Genomic DNA, 20,687 nt, shown 5'->3' with positions numbered 1-20,687 from the left:
CTCCAGTACTCCTCTTCAGTAGAGGGATGTGGAGGAGCATGAAAGATAGGCGGGGTGATGGGACAGCCCTACATGAAAGGAAGTGACAACTTTTGGCAGAAAGGAAGCTCTAGTGCAAAGAACCAGCTTGTCTGGAAAGGTAATTAGATATGAAGGCTTAGATGCTGGAGGAAGCTGGCTCTGTATGTGATATATCAATAAGTTGATATACCGTGTAAAGAGTCCAGGGGTTCCCTTATCGGCGGACAGGGGCTTGCTATGCAATATCAAAGTGCTCTATTATGGGGTAGTGTGGGTGAGCAGCCTTAGGCTTAACACAGATGTGTAAGAAATTTTCAAATACACACATGACTAATAAATAACACGTGAGAGGTGGCGCTACACTCTTCCAGGACAGGCTTTTGTTCTGGTTCTCCTGAGAGCAAAGGCTCTCACCCTAGGAGGTCAGAACAGCATCTCGGGTGGCAGAAAGCAGTCAGCAAGGACACCAGAGGCGTTGAAGTTTTATGGGGCACCTCTAAGGAGCCCGCAGGTTTCACTGCAAAGCCCGCATAAGCCAGTGTGTATTTCGCACAAGTAAGATAAAGGAGGCCATGAGGCCCAGCAGCCTCAGAGTCTGACTCACCAAAACCCAGGATAGAGGCTGAAACATAGTTATCATATCCTGAATATCCTAGACTCACCGTTCGGGACAATAAGCCCAAAACTGCAGCGTGTCCAGAACAGCTCCGACGAAAGGGAGCATCTGAGAGGGTGTCAGGTGTGACTCTGGCATGTTGACAGTGAACCCTAGCCAGTGCGAGAGATCTGCCGTAGTCTGGAGGTGAACGAGGACTACCTGAGGTGAACCAGGCCTAAACAGCCAGTCGTCAAGATAGGGAAAGACTGGTACAACTGATCTCATCAGATAAACTGCAACCACCACCGCCACCTGAGGGGAGCTTGTAAGGCCAAAAGGGAACACGGTGAACCGAAAGTGCTGGTGGACATGGTAAATAACAGGTAACGTCTGTGTGCAGGCAGGACGGGAATGTGGAAATATGCATCCAGCAAGTCCATCGCTAACATGCAGTCTCTTGGGTCCAGGGCAGACGAGACTTGAGCTCTAATGAGCATTCTGAATTTCTCCTTTTTGAGGAATAAATTGAGAGGGTAAAGGTCTAGGTTAGGATGAAGGCCTCCGACGTCCTTGGGCACCAGAAAGTAGCATAAATAAAAACATAACCTACTTCAGTCATCAACACCCTCTTCCTTGGCCAAGAGAGCTGCCACTTGCTGGTGGAGTAAGGAGCGATGGCCCTCTGTTAACCTGTTGCAAGTGGGTATCATGGGGGAAGGGGCTGTCACAAAGGGGAGGCAGTAGCCCTGTTGTCTGATGGCATCGATCCCCAGTGGTGCAGGTGATTGCGTATCTTGCCTCCCACTTGTTGCCCATGATGGTTGGAAGATGAAGTAAAGAGGGTTGGAGGCTCTGGCTGCCGGGAGAGTATGTATGGGTCCAAGCTCTGGCTGCCCGGCCCACGTGGTCTGTGGGTAATGCATCCTCAGCCACACAAAATCTAGGAAGCTTGTGTGCCGTTGTGGCTGGGTGGGAATGACGCGGCTGGAAGCCCCTTCTGTGGCCACAAAAGGAGCGAAAGTCTGACAGGGGCTGGCAGGGGGCCATGGAAACGCCAGAGGACCAGGCCATAACTCTGCTTTCTTTTAGGTGCTCCAGCGCAGAGTTCGCCTTGTCTCCGAAGAAACGGAAGTCATCAAAGTGCATGTCCATAAGCAAGGCTTGGACATCCCTTGAAAAGCCAGTCGTTCTCAGCTAGGTGTGGCGCAGTAAGGCCACCGATAATGAAACCGTCCTACCTAGCAAGTCGGTTGTGTCCAGTCCACATTGTGAACTTGGTTGCATCTCTCCCGTTTGCCCTATCCTGGGAGAGTAGGGTCAGGGACTCCTCCGGGACCATAGGCAGCACCCGTGCAACTGAATTTCACAGTGCATGGGAGTACCGGCCCAAAGGTTCACTGACCGCAGTGCCAGGCTGGTGTAAGACACCTCTATGGTGGGTGGTAGGGAATGCTCCATGGTTTACACAGGAAGTGGAGGCTTGGGCCACAAAGCTCTCCAAGGTGGGGTATTATGTGAGGAAATTGGGATGGCGTGATGGCAGCAGTCCATTTTCCTGTTTGCAGGAGCCTTTGTGCAGGGCTTGGTCTGGGTCACAAGCAGGACGTCTGTACATGGAAGAAGTGAGTCTCGAGGGGGTCACTCCAGGCTGAAGCACCTCTGTCAAGATGTTAGTCAGACTGCCACTGAGGGCAAGCTAACGTCCAGGACCTCGCTGCCCTCCTCCCCACCACAGCAAAAGAAGCTCCCTCAGCCGTAGCCATGGTAGGAGGATCAACCATGCCAGCATCTGGGGAGGTGTCCAGTCCACTGGCATCTGCCAAGTTCTCACACCAGTCCATGATGGGGTCTAGCGGAAGGTATTCCTCAGAGTCTACTAGGTCATCCCAATCCTTTCCAAGCTGTAGCGAGTAGGATTAGGGCTCAGGCTCTGGCCAGGATGACAAGGCGGCAGTCAGCACCATAATAGACCCTCTGGCTCAGTGTTTGGAGTCGGGGATGAGAATGAGACTGGTGTAGCCAGAGGGCTCTGACGGTGTTGACATCTGGACTGGTGTCTGAGAAGGTCAAGGTGGCAAGACCGGCGCCGGTCCAGATCCATCCATGGATCCAAGGGGCCCGACTAGTGCAGGGGGCAGACACTCCAGCAGGAAACCATTAGGAGCCCCTCCCAAACCTATGCCAGTGGGAATAGGACTGCCCAAATAGGAGGTGCATAGCACCATAACATTTTCAAATTTGGGTGGGGGTCGCTCCGGCTCCCGGTAACCCCGGAAGGTGCGGAGCAGGCTCAACCCCAGAGCCAGGCCTTGAATGACTATGCTCCCTTGTCTTGTCGGCAAACTTTGATACACAGGGTAAGGTCAAGGACCTCTTCGACTTCTTACTCTTTCTTCTCATGAGACTTAAATGAATGCCCGGATGACTGACTGCGACGAAGATCAATGACTCTCCAACTGATCCCGGGACCTTTCTCTCAACTGGCATTGAGACCATCATGGCATAGCAATTCAAGCGGCCAGGAGCTTGAGAGACCGCTCCCTCATGGTGTTGGGGCACATGGCGCAGCAGTCGAGGCAGGTCTTTGCGTTGTGTGTGCACTCAAGGCACCAGAAGCAAAGAAGATGTGGGTTAGTCACCGACATCTGTCAGTGAAAGGTGCCGCAGGACTTGAAACCAGCTTTCCTAGTGGACATCTCTGCCACACCAGGAGAAAGGACTCAAATAAATGTGGCAAAGTCGATAAAGGTCAGTCAAAAATCACTGGGGGTCTCTCCCCCGGGATCTGTGCTGACTGACGCGGAGAGATGAGATCTGACGTCAGCGTGCTGGGGTGGGGCCTATATAGGCACAACGCACATCATTTCCGGCGTGGACGATGACATGTGGAGCAGAACGACGCTGCCTACTGGCACTCAGGGATACTGCTCGAAAACATTTCCAGATCTAGTCTGATGCCTGGGGATAATTCTATGGTAAGGAATCTGCAACTAGAAGCCTCTATCCGATATAAAGATGCGGGTACGATGTATGTCGTCTTGAACTAGTTCAATGTTATAGATTGTAAAGATACGCTTCCATGTTAACAATGACTACAGAATGTTTTGAGCTGACAACAGAATTCAAGAAGGCGAACCGATGAAAGATCCAATGCTGGAGAAGGAATGCTTGGTGTTCTAATCTATTTTTAGATCCGACAGATTTAGGGGTCAGTTTAAGAGTGGCAAAAATATTCCGCATGTTTCCTGGGTCGGAAAAGTGTCTGGATGACGATCTCTTTGTGGGTTAAAATTTAGATTTTAGATGCTATAGTTAGAGAGAACAGAACTGCAGAACAATGTGTTGCCTTCTAACGATCAAATGAATGTAACGGGTAAAACAGTTTCAGACTATCAACATGGTGTTTGGCAAGGGACCGCCTGATCTACTCAAATATTTAGAATACAAAAATGGATAGATGACAGTATTGGATAGCCATGTCTGCCATGACATCCCCCGCACACTGACAAAAGTTGTGGTATAGCCCAGTAGAAGGGCCAGTAAATGAAAAAGTGCAAGGGCCAGTAAATGAAAAAGTGCAAGGGCTAGCTGGAGAAAAGTTTAACTTTAAAATACTTGACTAACAATCAAAACTCGGGATAGGTTCCACAACTGTTTAGTATCAATATATTTAAAGATAATCAAACTACCGTGCCTTCAAAGCATTTGGAACACATCTAAGGTAAGTGTGATTAAGGGTTCCAAGAGCCATGGCTTTGATATTAACAGGCGATATAGTTTCCCTCCAGCAGATCATAGACATTGAGGTGATGCCAGCCAGTCTCCAACCCACATGTGAGATTTAGTTCACTATCTGGATCAGAGGTGGGGTAACTGGGGTCAGGTCTCATTCTAGTCAAATGCAATGGTGACAATGGCCATAAGAGGATGCATTAGGTTGGGCATCAATTGCAATACTGTTAGAAACTGTAAACATACTGTACTACTGGGGAAGGGATGCAAAGCATTGTTTTATGGATGACAAATAAGTATATTTAAACAGCTAAAAGCATTGCTAGTCCCCTGTACCAGACGGGTAGAGGCAAAATGAACTTCACCACGTCTCTGCAATGTAGATGTCGACTGACAGCAATTTTTAAAGCTAATGAGGTTGACTGCCGTCCCGTGGCAGCCCGTCATTCAGAGACACAGGGAGGATAGCCCAAAGAGAGCTGCTGCTCAGTGTAAAGGGGTAAATTCAAAACAAGCAACAAAACAAACCACTGAACGGTCATCTGTTAAAACATGATATGGGGCCCCTCTTGGGAGACCCAAATTATTCCTGTCCTCCTCCCCTCTTATGAGAGCTTTGTTTTATTACCAGATCCAAGAATATCTGCAACTATCCTGCTAAGCTCACAGATGTACCATACATGCATAGAGGGTAAAACGCTCCTCCCATGCAGTGACCCGAAAAAAATATGTGGTCCTTGAAACGGTCCTTATACTTGAAACACCCTCAAACAACTTTGACTTAAGAGTCACAACCTCTTTGGCTCCAATATCAAAATGCGGATCTGTAGGTCCTGCAGAACGTACTTTGCAAACTTTGGGGTCATCGGACAACTGTGCAGGGGCTAGCAGACCATAGCTCAGTGGAGCCAGCTGCTCAGTAGGAGCTAGTGACACCCCTATTCTGAGTGCTGCCCTTAATAAAGGAGTGTGGCTGCTACAAGGACTCGCAATTCACCCACTCGATTGCCCTTTCCTTTTCTGAGACACCCTGAATGGCTTGATCTTCAGATGGTCTTGATGATGGAGTACGTTAGTAGATGATAACCAAGCGAGAGGGAGAGAAGGACTGCTAAGAAAAGAGGGAGACAGAAAGGCACACAGGAATCTTGCTCACCTGGAAACCGTTCAGGGCCACAAACAGTCTTAGGATGTCATTGGTGCCTTCAAAAATTCTGAATATTCGCAGGTCTCTCATAACTCTTTCAACACCAGCTTCCTGAAAAGGGAAAACATTATTTCAGGGGCCAAGTTATAGCCTGAATGCATCTTTAGGTTGTAGAATGAAAGGGGAACTGTGCAATGGGTGCGGTCACTACCCTAATCCAAAATCCTGATTACAACTGTTCACCACTTCCTGGGGTTCAGGAACACACTAATACCTGCTGACTCAAGCATGTCCCTTTACTTTAGACTCCCAGACTATCCACAAGAGCATGCCCGAGGAGTCTGGGGTGGATCTCAGATCCCCTTTCTACTACCTGACCACTCCAGACTCCAGGTTAGGAGGCAATTTGTGGTTATATAGATTCACTTATCTGGCTGCAGCTCTGTAACCCTTAGCTCTCTATACAATTATGAAATTTGATAGTGTAGGCTCTGGGTGTGGCTTTTTGGGGTTCTACTCACCTTCATGAAACCCATTCCCCCCATGATCTGGATACACTCGTCTGTCACAGTCCAGGCCGCCTCCTAATGGGAGAAGATAGACAAGAGTTCAGAGACAATTCATTATTGATTACCGATGGTGGTGTCCTATGTGCGGAAAGGAGGTGGTCGCTCATGTAAGAGGGAGTGGTAGCAATATCTTTGTTCGCGGAGGGTAGTGCTGCACAAGTGATGCCCCTTGTTTCAAGAAGCTGGGTCCTAAGATGGGGTCCAGTGTATGAAAAGTCCATGGCTGTAAGGAGGAGTCCCATGCACATGGGTTGAGGGCAGTGGTAGCATTTGCATATTTCTTGTTCATAGTGGGTATTGATGTATGAGTGGCATCCCTTGTTTCACGAGACTGGGGTCCAGAGGCTGGGCTTCCATGTATAAAGAAGCTAAGGGTGTAAGGAGGGGTCCGTTATGTGAGGTGGAGAGGTAGCAGTTAAATTTCTTGTTCAAAGAGGGTCGGGATGTAGCAGTGGGTAACTTGTTCAATGAGCCTCAATATCTTTTTTAAAGGGGCTAAAGTCACACTCACTAAATGAACTCTGGCAGTAGCAGAGGAGCAAAGTGAGAAGTGGATTTCCTTATTTAATTAAACTGGTGCCGTAGCATGTGCATTTCTTGCTTAGCAGCTCTTGGGGCTATAAAGTTTCTTATTTTGGCAACACAGGTCTGTAGCAAGGACACCTCATCTGCAGGGTGGGAGGGACAAATGCATCGCTATCTCAATTTGACTGAGCTGCAGTTGCTATGCCTCTTGCTGGATGGGACCAGAAGTGCAGCAGTGGCAGATTTTGTTGTGTTTGCTGAGAGCTGTGGTTGTCGTGTGGCTTGCTTGATGGGGCCTGAGTTCAAGGAATTGCAGCCTTTGATGTGTTTGACTACAGCTGTGGCGGTCATGCCACCTACTTGCTGGGACCTGAGCTGCAACAGTACTGGTCTCTGTTGGGTTTGGCTAGCCCTGCTGTCATGCTTCTTGTGGCCAGAACAGAAGCACTGGCAACACTTTTGTTTGAAAAGAACTGTGGTTGTTGCAATGTTTGCTTCAAAGGGCTATAGCAGAAGTGGCTATGGCTGTAGTGATTCAAAGAATGCTGGGTTATGCTTTGTGTGGCAGAGTAACCTCGCTTTTTAAATCTAATTAAGACTCTAGCAATCGCGGCCCTTGATTCCTGGGGCCAGTGCTGCAGAAAACAATTCTTTATGAACATTGTGAGGCCTATTTTGGAGCCACCCCTCTGTCTTGATGAGCTTTTGCAGAGATACTCACAGAGCCAAATATCTTGCTGATGGCAGCTTCGATCTGAAAGTCCTTGGCACCCGTGTCCATGTTCCCACTGACCATGTATGCCATGGACTGGAGGAGAAAACAAAGAACCTTTAATTAAAAAATGGAACACAAGGGACAACTAATGTCTCCTTTAGATGAAGCTAGACCATTATTTTGCATCTCAGGCCCTGCTGCACATCACATACCCTCGCTCACATCTGCATATAAAACATTTAGGCTTAGTCTTTCCACTTTCCTTCCCATCAGCTGTACCTTCCACTCTTTGTCTCCCTCCACCCCACACCAGCTTCTTTGTTTTCTAGTAAATGTCCCTCTCTCCTATCACAGAGGCATGATATGGCTTTGGTATCTTTGTCCTTACCTCAGTAACATAATGCAGCATGGCCATGCGTGCAAGTTTCTCCTGGATGACCCCAAAGGTGTGAATTTTGCTCCCAAACTGAGTGCGGTTGGCAGCGTGGTCCGCCTACAGTCAGAAAACAGAAGAGCCACTCTCAGTTTGAGATTATTGGACTGAAAGAAGGATAATAACAGAGCAACAGAAAGATCTTCTTAAAACTGTGGATGAAAGAAGGGCAAGAATCTTGCGGCACAGAAAGCATCAGATTTGTAGGCAAGAGAAGTAATAGCAGTGGTGGAGGAGAGGGCCCCAGTGACACGGAGGGCAGAGTGCAACAGGAGAAGGGTGATTGGTAGAGCAACAAGCATTCCCCTAGAGTGGTTTGAAGGACAGGAGGACAAAAGCATTAGATGGTTAACAGCACAAGAAAACAATAACTGCCGAAGGTCTGAGGTGCAGCAGAGACTTCAGAGTGAGTGGGTTGGCAGAGTAGGCACAGACAGGGGAATGTGGCAGAGATCAAGTAACAAGGTCTACTAAGAGGAGTGCCTTGGAGAGTGTAGGAGTGCACTGTGGAGTGAGAGAGTTAAAAAACCAGAGACTGCTGAGGGGAAGCGCTGTCAGCCACATTACATGCACATTAACAATTAATCAAACATGAGGATGCAGGGATCAGGATCTGTTTGAGATGTGAATTAATATGAAACCAGCAATTCTCCACCATCCTTAACAAATAGGCCTTATCTTACCTTCAAACTGTGACATCTGACCGAAGGTGCACTCTCGCTCCACTAGGCAGCATGGGAGGGGTATGCGGTCATGAGAAATGAAAAATTATATTTGTATAGCGCATAGACTACCCGGAGGCCTCGCAGCGCTTTAACTGAATTCCAATACGGTAGGCTGGGATGATTAACAAGCTCTTCCAAACAAGTGAGTTTTTAAGGCCCTCCTGAATGACATCCGATTGTTCTCTCTAAGGTCAAGTGGGAGGGAATTCCATATTCTCGCAGCATTGTGCGAGAATGAGCGTCCGCCCCAGCGAGCCTTATTAATTTTAATTGTGGTGGCTAAATGCAATGAGCAGGAACGGAGAGCTCTGAGAGGGAGGTAGGGAGTGGCTAGAGGGTACAGGATGGCTGGGCCAGTTCTATGAATGGCCTTTTGAACGAGGCACCTGGCTTTGAATTGTACCCTGGCCGCCACAGGAAGCCAATGTAGCTTCTTTAGGGCATGTTTGGCCGATTGCCAGCGAGGAATATTAAAGAGCAGTCGAGCCGCACAGTTTTGGGTGACCTGAGGGGAGCCTGCTGTGTAGCGTTGAGCTAGCGGTAGGAATGGCATTGTGTGTGGCGCGTGAAAGGCGGGTGACTGGACCATAAAGTTGTTGGTGCCCTTGGCGAGGCTTATTTGGTAACCACCAGTAGTCATGGGTTTAATAGTTTGATACTACTATTAGTATTCACTCTTTGACCCTAGCACTACTGGTGATGCTGTAACCAACTGGTATGAGTCTATACTTGAGTTGTGGATTGCCTTCAAGTAAACCTACCAAATCTAGAAAATGCTGAAAACAATGTCTCAAAGTGAGGACACCTGGGAGAAATTCCGGTCCAGTATACGTTCTCCCGACATATATCAATAGACTATACCGTTTCAATAATGGTCCTAGGCAGTATATTAAATACCCGGATCCAGTAAGGTCACTAGGAGCGTGAGCTCATTAGAGCACAGGCCCAAACCCAGCCAAAGGTGGCATGCTTCATCACTGGGCCTTGTTCCTCGCTGGGCAGGTGCTGCAATGTCCAGCGGGCCCCTCCGGGGGGCTCTTAGCCAGAGATCTTTTTATAGCCAACTAAGGTGTAAGAATGTAACCCAGGGGTGTGTTGAAAGACGCCTGCAACAATGAGAAGATTGGTGAGGGGTGAATAAAAGATTGGTGTGATGACAAAAATATTGCACCGGGGTACCTTCGGAATTCCCAAGATGTTGGGAGAAAGAAGACAAATTTGGTGGAGGATACCTTTTGTGGAGAAAATAAAAATATGAAGGTTTGGGCTGCAGCTACCCCTAACATCCAAAAAAGGGCTTAGCACAAGGGGGGGGTGATGAATGGCGGAAGGATTAGCAGCTGAGTGGTTACCGATGTACTTTTTCACTCATGCTCTCAGCTAGACCATGATCTCCACAAATCTCAATGTGATTGCTATCTGCAGCGGAGCACGCCCTGAACCCCTACTTCTTTGTGGAAAATAGCTGATCTGATTTTGGACCCACCCCATGAAGCTAAACTTACTATGGGAGCCCTTGGGCCCAAAAACATTTCTAAGCTTTACAAATGACTAGCCATTGATAATTCATGTTGTTTTCTGACCGAGCGACAAGCATAGGAGGCTGATGATGCCACCTAACAGAGTAGAGCTGGGGGGATATCCATATTGCTCCAAGAATAGGAGCTAAATGAGCCCAGTATCGACTGATCCGCTTGAAATATTTATAAGGGAACGCTGTGGAATGTAGGTTGAGAGCCCTCCCGACTCAGCCTATGCTGCCATGTCACAAGTTGCACCAGTTTCAATATAATCTGGAGTTGTCCTAACATTCAGTAACATGGGGAGAGGTATTTTGAGTTTTTAAGCAGAGTTATTAGTCTGGCTAGCCAAGCTCTCTTCGGTCCTTAAACAGAGACGGGCTCTGTCGCCACTCCGAGGCATCCGCTGGCGAGGGTAGGTGCAGAGGTTCATGCACCCATCAACAACCTGCCCCTGATGCGTGTACAAACCAGCACAGCATAGCCTTAAGGATTGAGTACCTACACTGCGAGGGCACCACGTGGACGGATCAACTTATAGTGATCATTAGTTTACCCTAGGACTTCTTACCAGGGTACACCACGAGCCTTACAGGGTTACCACTGCGTAACCTACTTCCCCTTCCCTTCACTGACGTGCACCTTTCCTAACCCCTCATTTTTAGGTCCTGAAGAAACGCGACTGATCACTAGGACGTTTAAGAGTGAAACATGTCGACCTTGTGACTAGTTACACTGGCACATTGAGCCCCATGTAACTCACTAACCTTTTGGTTTTTTTAGTCTACCAACGACACCACAAGAATAAACTACCATCCAGTGGATGGCCTTAGGTTGTTTTAACTTTTCCCGCATGCACTTATTCACTACCCTTCACGGGATCCTTTCCCATACCTGCCCCGCCCCCACACCCGCACACACCATACGGCTGTTTCTCTTTTAAAAGATCTCCTCTAAAGAGACCCTTCGGGGGCCCGTCAGACATTGCAGCGCCGGTCTGACGAGGAGCAGTAAAAGCCCGATGATGAAGCATGACATCCTTTGGGGTGTGTGAGGGCGAGTAAGAGGCAAGACTTGGTCTTCCCCTTCGGGATTGGTTTCCTTGAAATTGGGGATATACATCTGCCTCTTTTCCTCTTCTCTCACCTCTGCCTTTCACTCTCCTCTTTTCTCCCCCTCTATGATGGGTGACATTCATGCGCTCATTATCATGGAATAGTGTCCTCTTTGATTTAACCTAGCCAAGCTCTCCTCCAGAACCGCTGCTCATCATATCATGGGAGAACTGTACACAAATCAATACTTGAAAGCACTGGTGGAACCAGGGTTGGTGATGGCGCAGAAGGGCACTGCCCAACACTGGCAGGCAGGCAATGTGCCCCCACTTACTGGTTTGCTTAGGGTATCAACAGATGCCTCTTTCTAGGCTGGCCTACCTACGAGGCTAGGGGTTGCCCCCAGAAATACCCAAAAGGCAGGACAACAACAGCAGGAATATTTTACGCAGGACTGAAGTTGCGGGGACTGTTAAACAACTCTTTGAAGTGAAACCGAAATCATTGTGCGTCTTTCTTTGTGACACTTACATTCTGAGAGCGGTCTTCGATTCATCAGGTATTTATGATTTGGCCCAACATCAATCACTCTTGTCTAATGGTTTTGAGATTGTGATTATGGTACTTTTTAAATGAAACACTTTTATTCAAAACTGCTTCGCAATCTTGTTGCAGGTTAGCACGGTATCCAACTTCAAAGGAACTAGTGCAATGTGAGGTACATTTAAATGACATAACTTGAACATGTAGAGTCGAGTATTTCAAAGTATGTTTACTAGGACAAAAACGTGAACCCCAGGCATAGTTTCTACATGATGTCATGGACGCACTCAGTAGATGCTTGAAGTAAGAAGGCCTTAATTTAAATACGAGAGCCACTTCTTTTTTCATAGAACAATGAGTTGATTAATTTGTTACACCCAAACTATTGAAGGATGGTTGGAACAAATAGCTTTGCAAAATGCCAATCAAAGGAAAGGAAGGAGTGGGACAGGACTAACACAGCCATATTAAGAAGGTAGTTTTGTTCTGGTGTGGTGAACATGATGAAGAATGACAAAGTATTAGCTCTTCGGAATAGGGGCAACACAAGCTAATCAGGGACTGAAATCTAGATAATCTAGTTAGATAAACCGCGCCAAATTGTAGAGCTTGGAGAATTCCCATGATTGAGGAAGGATCAAAAATATATTCTCCGACTTAAAAACACACATTTTGTTAAGGATAAGAAAGAATTTATAGCTGTAAACAAGATACAAGCCTCTGGCATTAAATTGAAGAGCTAATCACTAGATTGTTTGGACAGATACTACCAGAGAATTATTTTATATAACAGAGTGTGGGATTACTTAGCTGGGTTTATTGAAAGCCCTCTCCCAGCCCCCATCCCCCCCACCTATCATGTATGCAATTATGTACAGCTTGTAGAGACATCCTAAAGACAAAGCAAAAGCCAGGTAGATTCATTTGCTCAGCACATCTTTGTGAAAGCACAAGCCCATACTACTGATGGAGAAATAAGTATGAAGGAATTTCTGGTCACCACGCCCGCCACAGTACGCTGGGACTGTCCATTCCCACTCGAATGGAACACAGACTCGGTGAAATATCTTGGTATACACATACACCTGGATACAGTCTCCATGGTCCGCCTGAACGACGGTCGGGCATTGGACTTTCTGGAAGATAACCTCACCCACTGGCTTCGTCTTCCTCTTTCAATGGCCGGACGCATCGCTATCATAAAAATGGTAGTGCTTCCCCGTTTCCTGTACTTGTTCAACAATATGCCGATTCCACTCACTAAGGTTTTCTTCACCCAGCTGCGCTCGTTGTTGCTGCGATTTGTGTGGGGGGACAAGAATCCACGGGTTTCCTGGCGAACCCTGACTCTGCCCTATGAACGGGGCGGTTTTGGTGTGCCAGATTTTTACCTTTACTACCTCGTCGCTCAGTGCGCCTACGCGCACCCCTGGTTCCACCCTGACGCTCGGATACCTCATCTGAGACCTGAGGCAGACTTAGCGTGGCCTGTTGCCCTCAGGGTGCTACTGCCTAGGGGCCTGCCCCGCGACCCTCAGGATATCCAGACTGCCTCCACTACTTCCTGGGCTTGGATGCAGCTGCGTCGATTGCTCCAGAGGGACATGTTGTATTCGCCGGCTCTCCCACTGCCAAACCCCCACTGGCTCCCTATCACTTCTGAAGGGGTGGTCTGCAGCACCCTATCCAAATACCAGCTTAATACAATAGGGGATTTGTTCCCGGGAGGGCACGTCTTTTCGGTTTCGGAAGACCACCGATTTACCGATCGGACGTTCATGGACTCATTTGTTCTTACCCGGTTGCGGTCCATGCTCAGAACACAGTTCCCCTCTTTCCCGCTTCCTCCTGACGAGGTGGAGGCCCTGACTTTCTTGATACAGTCCCCAGATGGTGCGCATGCTGTTTCTAGGTTGTACAGACTATGTGTGGCGGCGCTTCCTGCCTCGGACGCGCGAGTTCGAGCAGCATGGGAGGCTGATCTGGGTGGCACTATCTCTGATGACCAATGGTCCGCTTGCTGCCAAGCCACCAGGGACGTCTCCGTCAACAGCAGACACAAATTAATACACTTCAAGTTCTTGCGGCGGCTGTACTTCACACCGGCCTTGGCTCACAGGCTTGACCCGTCGAGACCACATTGCTGTCCCAAATGCAGAGCCCCGCATGCCGACTTTGCCCACCTTACCTGGACGTGTCCCAAACTACAAGACTATTGGCTGCAGGTACACCGTATATTGGGTGACATTCTAAACTGCGTCCTGCATCCCATACCTGAGATTGCGCTGTTGGGATATGTTGCTGAACTTCCCCGCACCACGAGGAAACTTGCTGCCATTGGCTTTCTGCTTGCAAAAAGGGAAATTGCTATACTCTGGGGTTCTAGACGCCTTCCCACCTCAAAGGCATGGCTCCGCAGCCTGGCCCAGTGTAATATTAATAATGTGGAATACTCCGCGCAGCTCCCAACGGCCTCGCGCCCTGTCGACATCTGGGGCCCATACAGGCAGTACATCAGCAAGTTAACGCAGGCCGCGCAGTCTCAGGCTGCGAGCTCTATTGTGCCAGAAGGGGTGGGATAGATGCTATTCACCCGACAAGGGTGCATTGTCTGCTGAGTCGGGATTGTCTTGTTGTTCTTCCGCGCTGCGGCCGGGGTGTGGGAGGGTGCTGCTGTTACCACTGTTGAGGATGCCTGGCGGAGGGCCGTGTGGTCCCCTGTCTCTTTGCTCGCTGGTCCCCGAGTGCCGAACCTGTTCTGCTAGCATTCACTTCTATGTTACACCGGTGTCCCGTGGTCACCCATTCAGCCGCTATTACCACCTTGTTATGATTGATGTGTTGCTTGTCGCTCTATCTCTCTTGTTGGCATTTTTCTTTTTGATGTGTTTTTGCATTATGTTTATCTCTTTGCATCATCCTTGTATACGTGCATATCACTGACTGAACTGGAAAACGGAAAATGGAGTTTATAGAATGTGTAACACCGTTCATCGTATTGTTGGTCACGCCTAGCGACTGTTTATTTTTATATCATTGCTGATGACATCTCTGATTTTATCCACACGCTATGTGACTGTATGTTTATGTGTACCAATCTGATGCGAATAAAGAGATTTAAAAAAAAAAAAAAAAAAGGAAATTCTGGTCACCTCTGACTGACCTGGCAGGGCTCGTAACATTTGAATGAATTCAAAGTAAGCCATCACTGATTACGTGATGCAGAGAAACAAATCCCAAGAAGTGTAATATCAGGAAATATTGCCTTAAAATAAATTGCTATATTAGTAATCAGCAGAGCAAGATAAAGCTGTCCTGGTGACACTACTGCATGTGGTGTAGATGTGAAAGTAAATATATAGGTTACATTAAGACTGTCAACCTTGTGTATGGTAAGTAGGTATTGTATTGCTACAATAACATGTTAGGTCATGCCTATCTTGAAAGCAAACCATCACTAGATGTCTCTTGGTGCTAAGGTATCAGCTATTTGGAAATAAAGCAGATAATATCTGAGAAGGTTTGAATAAAGAGTTACGTCTTCAGCAAAAGTCTAAAAAGGCTGAGATTACAAGTGGCCCGCAGTTTGTTTGATAAAGTGTTCTAATATTAGGCAGGGCACATTGAGAAGCTTTAGACACCTTGTCTAGTTCTGCTGAATCAAGGAACTTTTAAATGATTCCCAGAGTTGAGCATACACCTTTAGGGGGTGTCTTTTTGAATCAGCTGGTCGATAAATATCTTAGATTGAGTGGTGAACTGTACGTAGTACCTTAAATGTCATAAAGATGCATGCAATAATTCCAAAGAGTAGGAAAACATCATTGCTTCTGCAGCCTACGGACAAAAAGCAACTATACTAATTTGTCAGTGCTTCAGATCTGCTGATTCTGGAAAAAAGGGAGGATTTAACTTCAGACAAAACTCATTCTGATCTGATAACAAAAGACGTTAAGACCGAAAACTACAAATATTTTAACAAAAACCTAAGATCTTACTTGACTAAATATATTAAAACTAGAATTAGGAAATAAATATAGGAACTGCTTAGAAAATACTAAAAGATTTACAATTACTCAAAACAATAGTAAACAAAGATGTAAAGTGAGCGAGGAAAAACAGTCTGGATGGTCGTGTTATGGACAATGCCTGCGCAGGTCAAGGTTTAAAAACATTTAGCAACAGTGACATTGCGACATCAGACACTATTAACAGCTGCTGCTTCTAACAAGGTCTTTTAGCACACCTGCATGTACCCCATTCATTGCATTCGAGAAGGCACCAGCCTGCTAAAAGGACATTATTTCGAGGAATGTAGAAACATCATCGATAGAGACAAAGGTACAGACAACAGCCTGAATCACTGAGAAGTTTAGAGGAACAATACATTTCAACATGATTTTGTAAAACCTACAGGCCTCATTTATGAGCCATCAGAAAGGGGTCAGCCATCAAAAAATGGTATTTGGTCTGTATGCCTCCCTCTTTGTGCTCTCCAACTCATTTAAGGGCAGGAGGGAGGTGACAATCCCGATGGTTAGGGCCTTACCCGTGACTCTAATTAATAGCATCAGACTGTGAGAAAGTGAGTTTCTGTTGCAGTACCCCCCACTTTTTGCCTGTTACCTGATGCACTTTTCCTTGGAGTGCCCTGGGTCCCTGCCAATCAGGTACCCAAGGCCTGTTTTCCTTCCCGAAAAACTGTACTAAAGCCTTAACCCAATTGGCATCTCTGGCCAACTGTCAGCCCCTAGTAAATGGTACCCTAGGTACTCAGGGCATTGTGACCAGAGAAAACCCCTAAGGGCTGCAGCACTTATTGTGCCAGCCTTAGGGGCCCTGTACCCTGACACACACACACACTGCCTTTGCAGGCTGAGTGTCCTGGTACAGAACTAAACAAAGAGTCGACATAGCACACAACCCTGTGTGCCGGGCCCACAAACCCAATGCCCTGGCATACATCAATCACCCCTCTAGCTGGGTGCCCTATGCCAGTGGTGTGGGCATAGGTGCCTGAGCCCTGTGCCCTTACAGTACCCAGGGCCATTCCTGGGCACTGTAAGTGCAGTGATGCCATTAAGAGTATATGGTGCTGTGAGGTTGTCATTACAAACTCCACAGCACCATAATGGCTACACTGGAGACTGACAAGTTTGATATCAAACTTCTCCGCACATTAAACCCACACTGATGCCAGTGTTGGATTTAATGTAAAATGCACTACAGAGGACATCTTAGAGACCCTAACCTACAATCCACGTCTTGTTTGAGTGGCTGCAGAGGCTGCCACACAGCAGACATGTTGCTGGGCCCCTGGGTGGAGAGGTCCCACTCTCCTGGGCCTGCAACAATGCACATCCTGGGACGAGGTGTCAAGCCTCCTCCCCCAGGATGGGCAGGGGAAGCTAAAAAGGCATTCCGCCTTTGTGAGCTTCTCCAGACCACTTGCTGTACTCAGCAACTGGCCCCCACCAGTTCTGACCCCCACTCTGGCGGGAAGACTGGCGGGAAACCCTATGTCAGACAGGGGGGTGTGCCAGCCTGTGCCAACTCCACCCCTCAGGTGGGAGAGGCGAGGTGATGCACGACCCCGGGCTCCGGCCATCTTGAAGATGGGGAGCCCTGCCCAATCACAGCTATGCCCCTGCCCCCCTCCCACAGGAGAGTAGCAGGCTAGGGGGTGTACCCACCCCAGGACAGGGACCCATTGGTCCCTGCCCTTGCCCTACCTGTAACGCCCCTAAATTTAGTATTTAGGGGCACCCTGAACCTATTTCCAGAGATCCAGATACCGAAACCAGAAAGCAGAACAAGAAACAAGAAGACCTGCCGCGCAGCTGCTAAGAAGAGGAAGACACCAACTGATTTGGCCCCAGCCCTACCGGCCTGTCGAACCTCGAACCTGCTCCTGCTAAACCCCGGCGTCTCCAGTGGTCAGCAACCTCAAAAACCGCGGAGGACCGGACTGCCTTGTGACTCTGACTACCTGGGTCTCCCACGAGCAGTGGTACTGCTCAAAGCAAGTAACAAGCCCTGGCATTAGCCCGGGACACTCTGCACCCGCCAAGCCTGGCCTCTGCTGGAGTGAATCAAGACTCAGAGTACGTCCCCACTGGCGATTCGGACTTTGAATCCAGTGCCCAAGGACCCCCTCGACGACCCCGAGGACGCCTGCAGCCTCAGGACAAAGGACCCCTCCGACCGGGACCAGCAGGGGGTAAGATTTCCCGACCTCAAAAGACACCCCTGCACCCGACGCCCCACAGCCCCCTGTGCCCAACTCCTGGGTGCTTACCTATCCTGGAAGATCCCAACTTAACCCTCGAAGTGTTGGTTGCTCCAGAAGATCCACCATCCCCGAGCCTGCAGCCTTTGTTCCATTTTCAAGATCCTCATTGAATAACATTGAGCACCCAACGGCTCAAAAGCACCCTGCACCCAGCCACCCGAGTGCCCCTGGAAGTGCAACCTGTACCCTATTCTACTTCCCCATTTGCCCTGAGCAAGTGACCAGGAGCCCAGCTCCCACGGCCGTGTGGCCTGCTAGCCAGCAGCCACCAACCGAAGGCCCCCTGCCTCTCATTGGATAACATTGGGCCTAACTACCTCTGCACCCGGCTGCCCCTGTGCCGCTGAGGGTGTACCAACTGTACCTACTTGACCCTGGGGGACCCCCGAGTCTATGCCCAGAACCTTAACTTCACCAGTCGCGTACTCACCTGAAATCGATGACTCACTTTCCTGCCATTGGATAACATTGACTGGTTTGACTCGAAAAATCTTCTTAGTGTGAAGTTTTGAAACTTTTAAATATTCATCTAAAATCAGCCGAACAACGAATTCCGAAGTACTCACCTGTGATGAGGAGAGATGCCAGTATTGTACCTTGTAGCCCAGTACTGAAACGCAACAGAAGCCAGTACTGTACCTTGCAGCCCAGTACTGAACCGCAAAAGTAATCCTAACCGGGTTTACTAGCAATCTGAATTTTCTCCATAGGAATCCATTGTCTGCTTTTCTATGAAATTTCTTCTCAGTGTATACTTTTGAAAACATGAAATATTTCTTAAAAATCATACTTACTATTGAAACGTAATTGCTTACCTGTTTTAAGTAGAGACCCCAGTGCTGGACCTAGGAGCCCAGTCCTGGATTACAAAAGTAACGAGAACGTACTGTTCCTGGTACCTGAAATTTCTCCCATTGGATAACATTGCTAGATTTTCACTGAAAAGTTTCTAAGTGTGAACTTTTAAAATACCTTTTTATTCTTTAAAAATCATTGCAATAACTAAAACGTTTTTACTAAACTGTTTTCAGCTTAGATCCCAGGACTGAATCTAGGATCCAGTCCTGAAGTTACAAAAGTAATCGATAAAGTAATCAGCTGCATTTATGTAGAAAACCCCATTGAGCTCAATGTTAAATTATGTTTAGACTTGTGTTGCCTACTGCAACCATTGTACCTATTGTGTTTACAAAGTTTATTGCCTCTTTGCAAAGTAAATTACATGAGAGTACTCATATCGAGAAAAGTATATCTTGATACCTGTTGGTTCTAAAAATAAAACTATATCCTTGGAAATAAAAACAATTGGCCTAGAGTTCAGTTCTTGAGTGAGTGAAACCTTCGGCTGACTGAGTGTGTACAACAAATGCTTTACACTGTCCTCTGGTACTCCCTTGACTGCTCGGTCAAGCTACCACTTTAGAGAGTAAGGTCAGACCTGAGTTTAACCTCCGTTATACCTCTGGGGGTTGTGGACTCTATACACCCTGTACCTTATTTTGGTCCAGCATATATAGAGCCACTTTCTCACACAGACCACCTCTCGATTTAGATCAGCCTATCAGATGCAGTTTGCACAAAGCGGCTGAGCAAGAGAGGCCAATACATGTAGGTGGGAGTAGATCATAGGAAGTGATCAGAAGGAACTTGAGCCGCCAGGACATTTTACTACTCAAGGTTGACAGATGGTGTCACAGTAGAAAAATGGTCCTGCAACCCCGGTGAACAAAAATGTAGCTGTGCATGGCTAGTGTGGCAGCGGGGCACCCTTCACTACAGAAGCCGGCTAAGTAGACAGAACAGCAAACTTTTCAAAGGCACTCAATGTCAAATGGCTGTTCCTCTCCCAGTGGATAGCTTATGGAAGTTAATGTCCCCTTGTTAAAACCATTTAGTGAACATAAAATATCAGAAAAAGCATGGTTAGGAAATCTAAAACATTTCACAATTGCCTCGGATACAGATATCTGACCAAATCCAAAGGCGTTTGCTAAACCTTGAACGTTCTTTCTCCCCAGTCATGGGAGAAGAAGGAGGAATCATTTGGTTAGCTAATTTTAGTTTTAGTTTGAGGTTGAAACCCACAGAAACCTAACTAGGTAACTATGCATTCAAGTCCTAGAAATCCCATTTCAAGACTCGTTCATAACTGGGAAAGGTTTGCGCACTGTGGGCTGCGCTGGGCACGCCGCATACAATAACAAGAAAGAGGGGTGCCAGTGAAGGGGCTGTGGAAATGTGCCTTTTAAAGGGGGACAGCTGATACCAGAATCCCTGGCAAAGTATGCGGTGAAGCTGACTCTGGGCTTAAAGAGCCGCAACAGACGGGGATGGGATGTAAGTTGCCACTGTGGCGGAAAAAGAAGGCCTAGCACATTTTCCATGGAAAAGGTGAACTGTTCTCTTTGGAGCCGTTTTGCAGAAAACTCGAGTGATATATTTGAAAAATAAAGAATGAAATTGATTTCATGCAGAAAAATGTTAACATTCTGTAAAAGAATGTGTGTGCATTGCAGTTGCATTACCACATATTGAATAGCCGTGCCAATATGGGCTGCAGACAGGCTAACATTTTTACATTTATTTCGACCACCGAAGCATCATAGCACCACTGTGAACACATTTCCACCGCTGCCCTGCTCTCATATTCAGCTAAAGTTCAAAAAACATTCTTGGGAAGATCAGGCGTTAAGGCATAATGGCCCTCACTTTTTTTGGGTGTTCTTTTGTTTCACGCTTCCTGTCCTGAGACTTCCTATAACTCAACGGCACCTTCGCATTTTCTAGAAACAAAGGTCAACTATGGTTCCAG

At 47.5% G+C, this 20,687-nt stretch overlaps 1 protein-coding gene across 1 annotated transcript in view; it reads right to left on the bottom strand.

Moving 5' to 3' along the window:
• ACADVL (acyl-CoA dehydrogenase very long chain) overlaps positions 1-20,687 on the bottom strand; it is a 120,300-nt gene that overhangs the window by 13,555 nt on the left and 86,058 nt on the right. Inside the window, exons 11-14 of the mRNA XM_078671429.1 lie at positions 7,696-7,800; positions 7,314-7,400; positions 6,020-6,082; positions 5,508-5,609 (exon numbers count right to left, since the gene is read on the bottom strand). Of these exons, the coding sequence (XP_078527555.1) occupies positions 5,508-5,609; positions 6,020-6,082; positions 7,314-7,400; positions 7,696-7,800 (357 nt within the window). The remainder of the gene's footprint in view (positions 1-5,507; positions 5,610-6,019; positions 6,083-7,313; positions 7,401-7,695; positions 7,801-20,687) is intronic.

The sequence above is a fragment of the Lissotriton helveticus genome, chromosome 12, assembly GCF_964261635.1.
Source record: "Lissotriton helveticus chromosome 12, aLisHel1.1, whole genome shotgun sequence".
In the NCBI taxonomy this organism is placed as follows: domain Eukaryota; kingdom Metazoa; phylum Chordata; class Amphibia; order Caudata; family Salamandridae; genus Lissotriton; species Lissotriton helveticus.
This window is presented reverse-complemented; position numbering and strand designations above follow the sequence as displayed.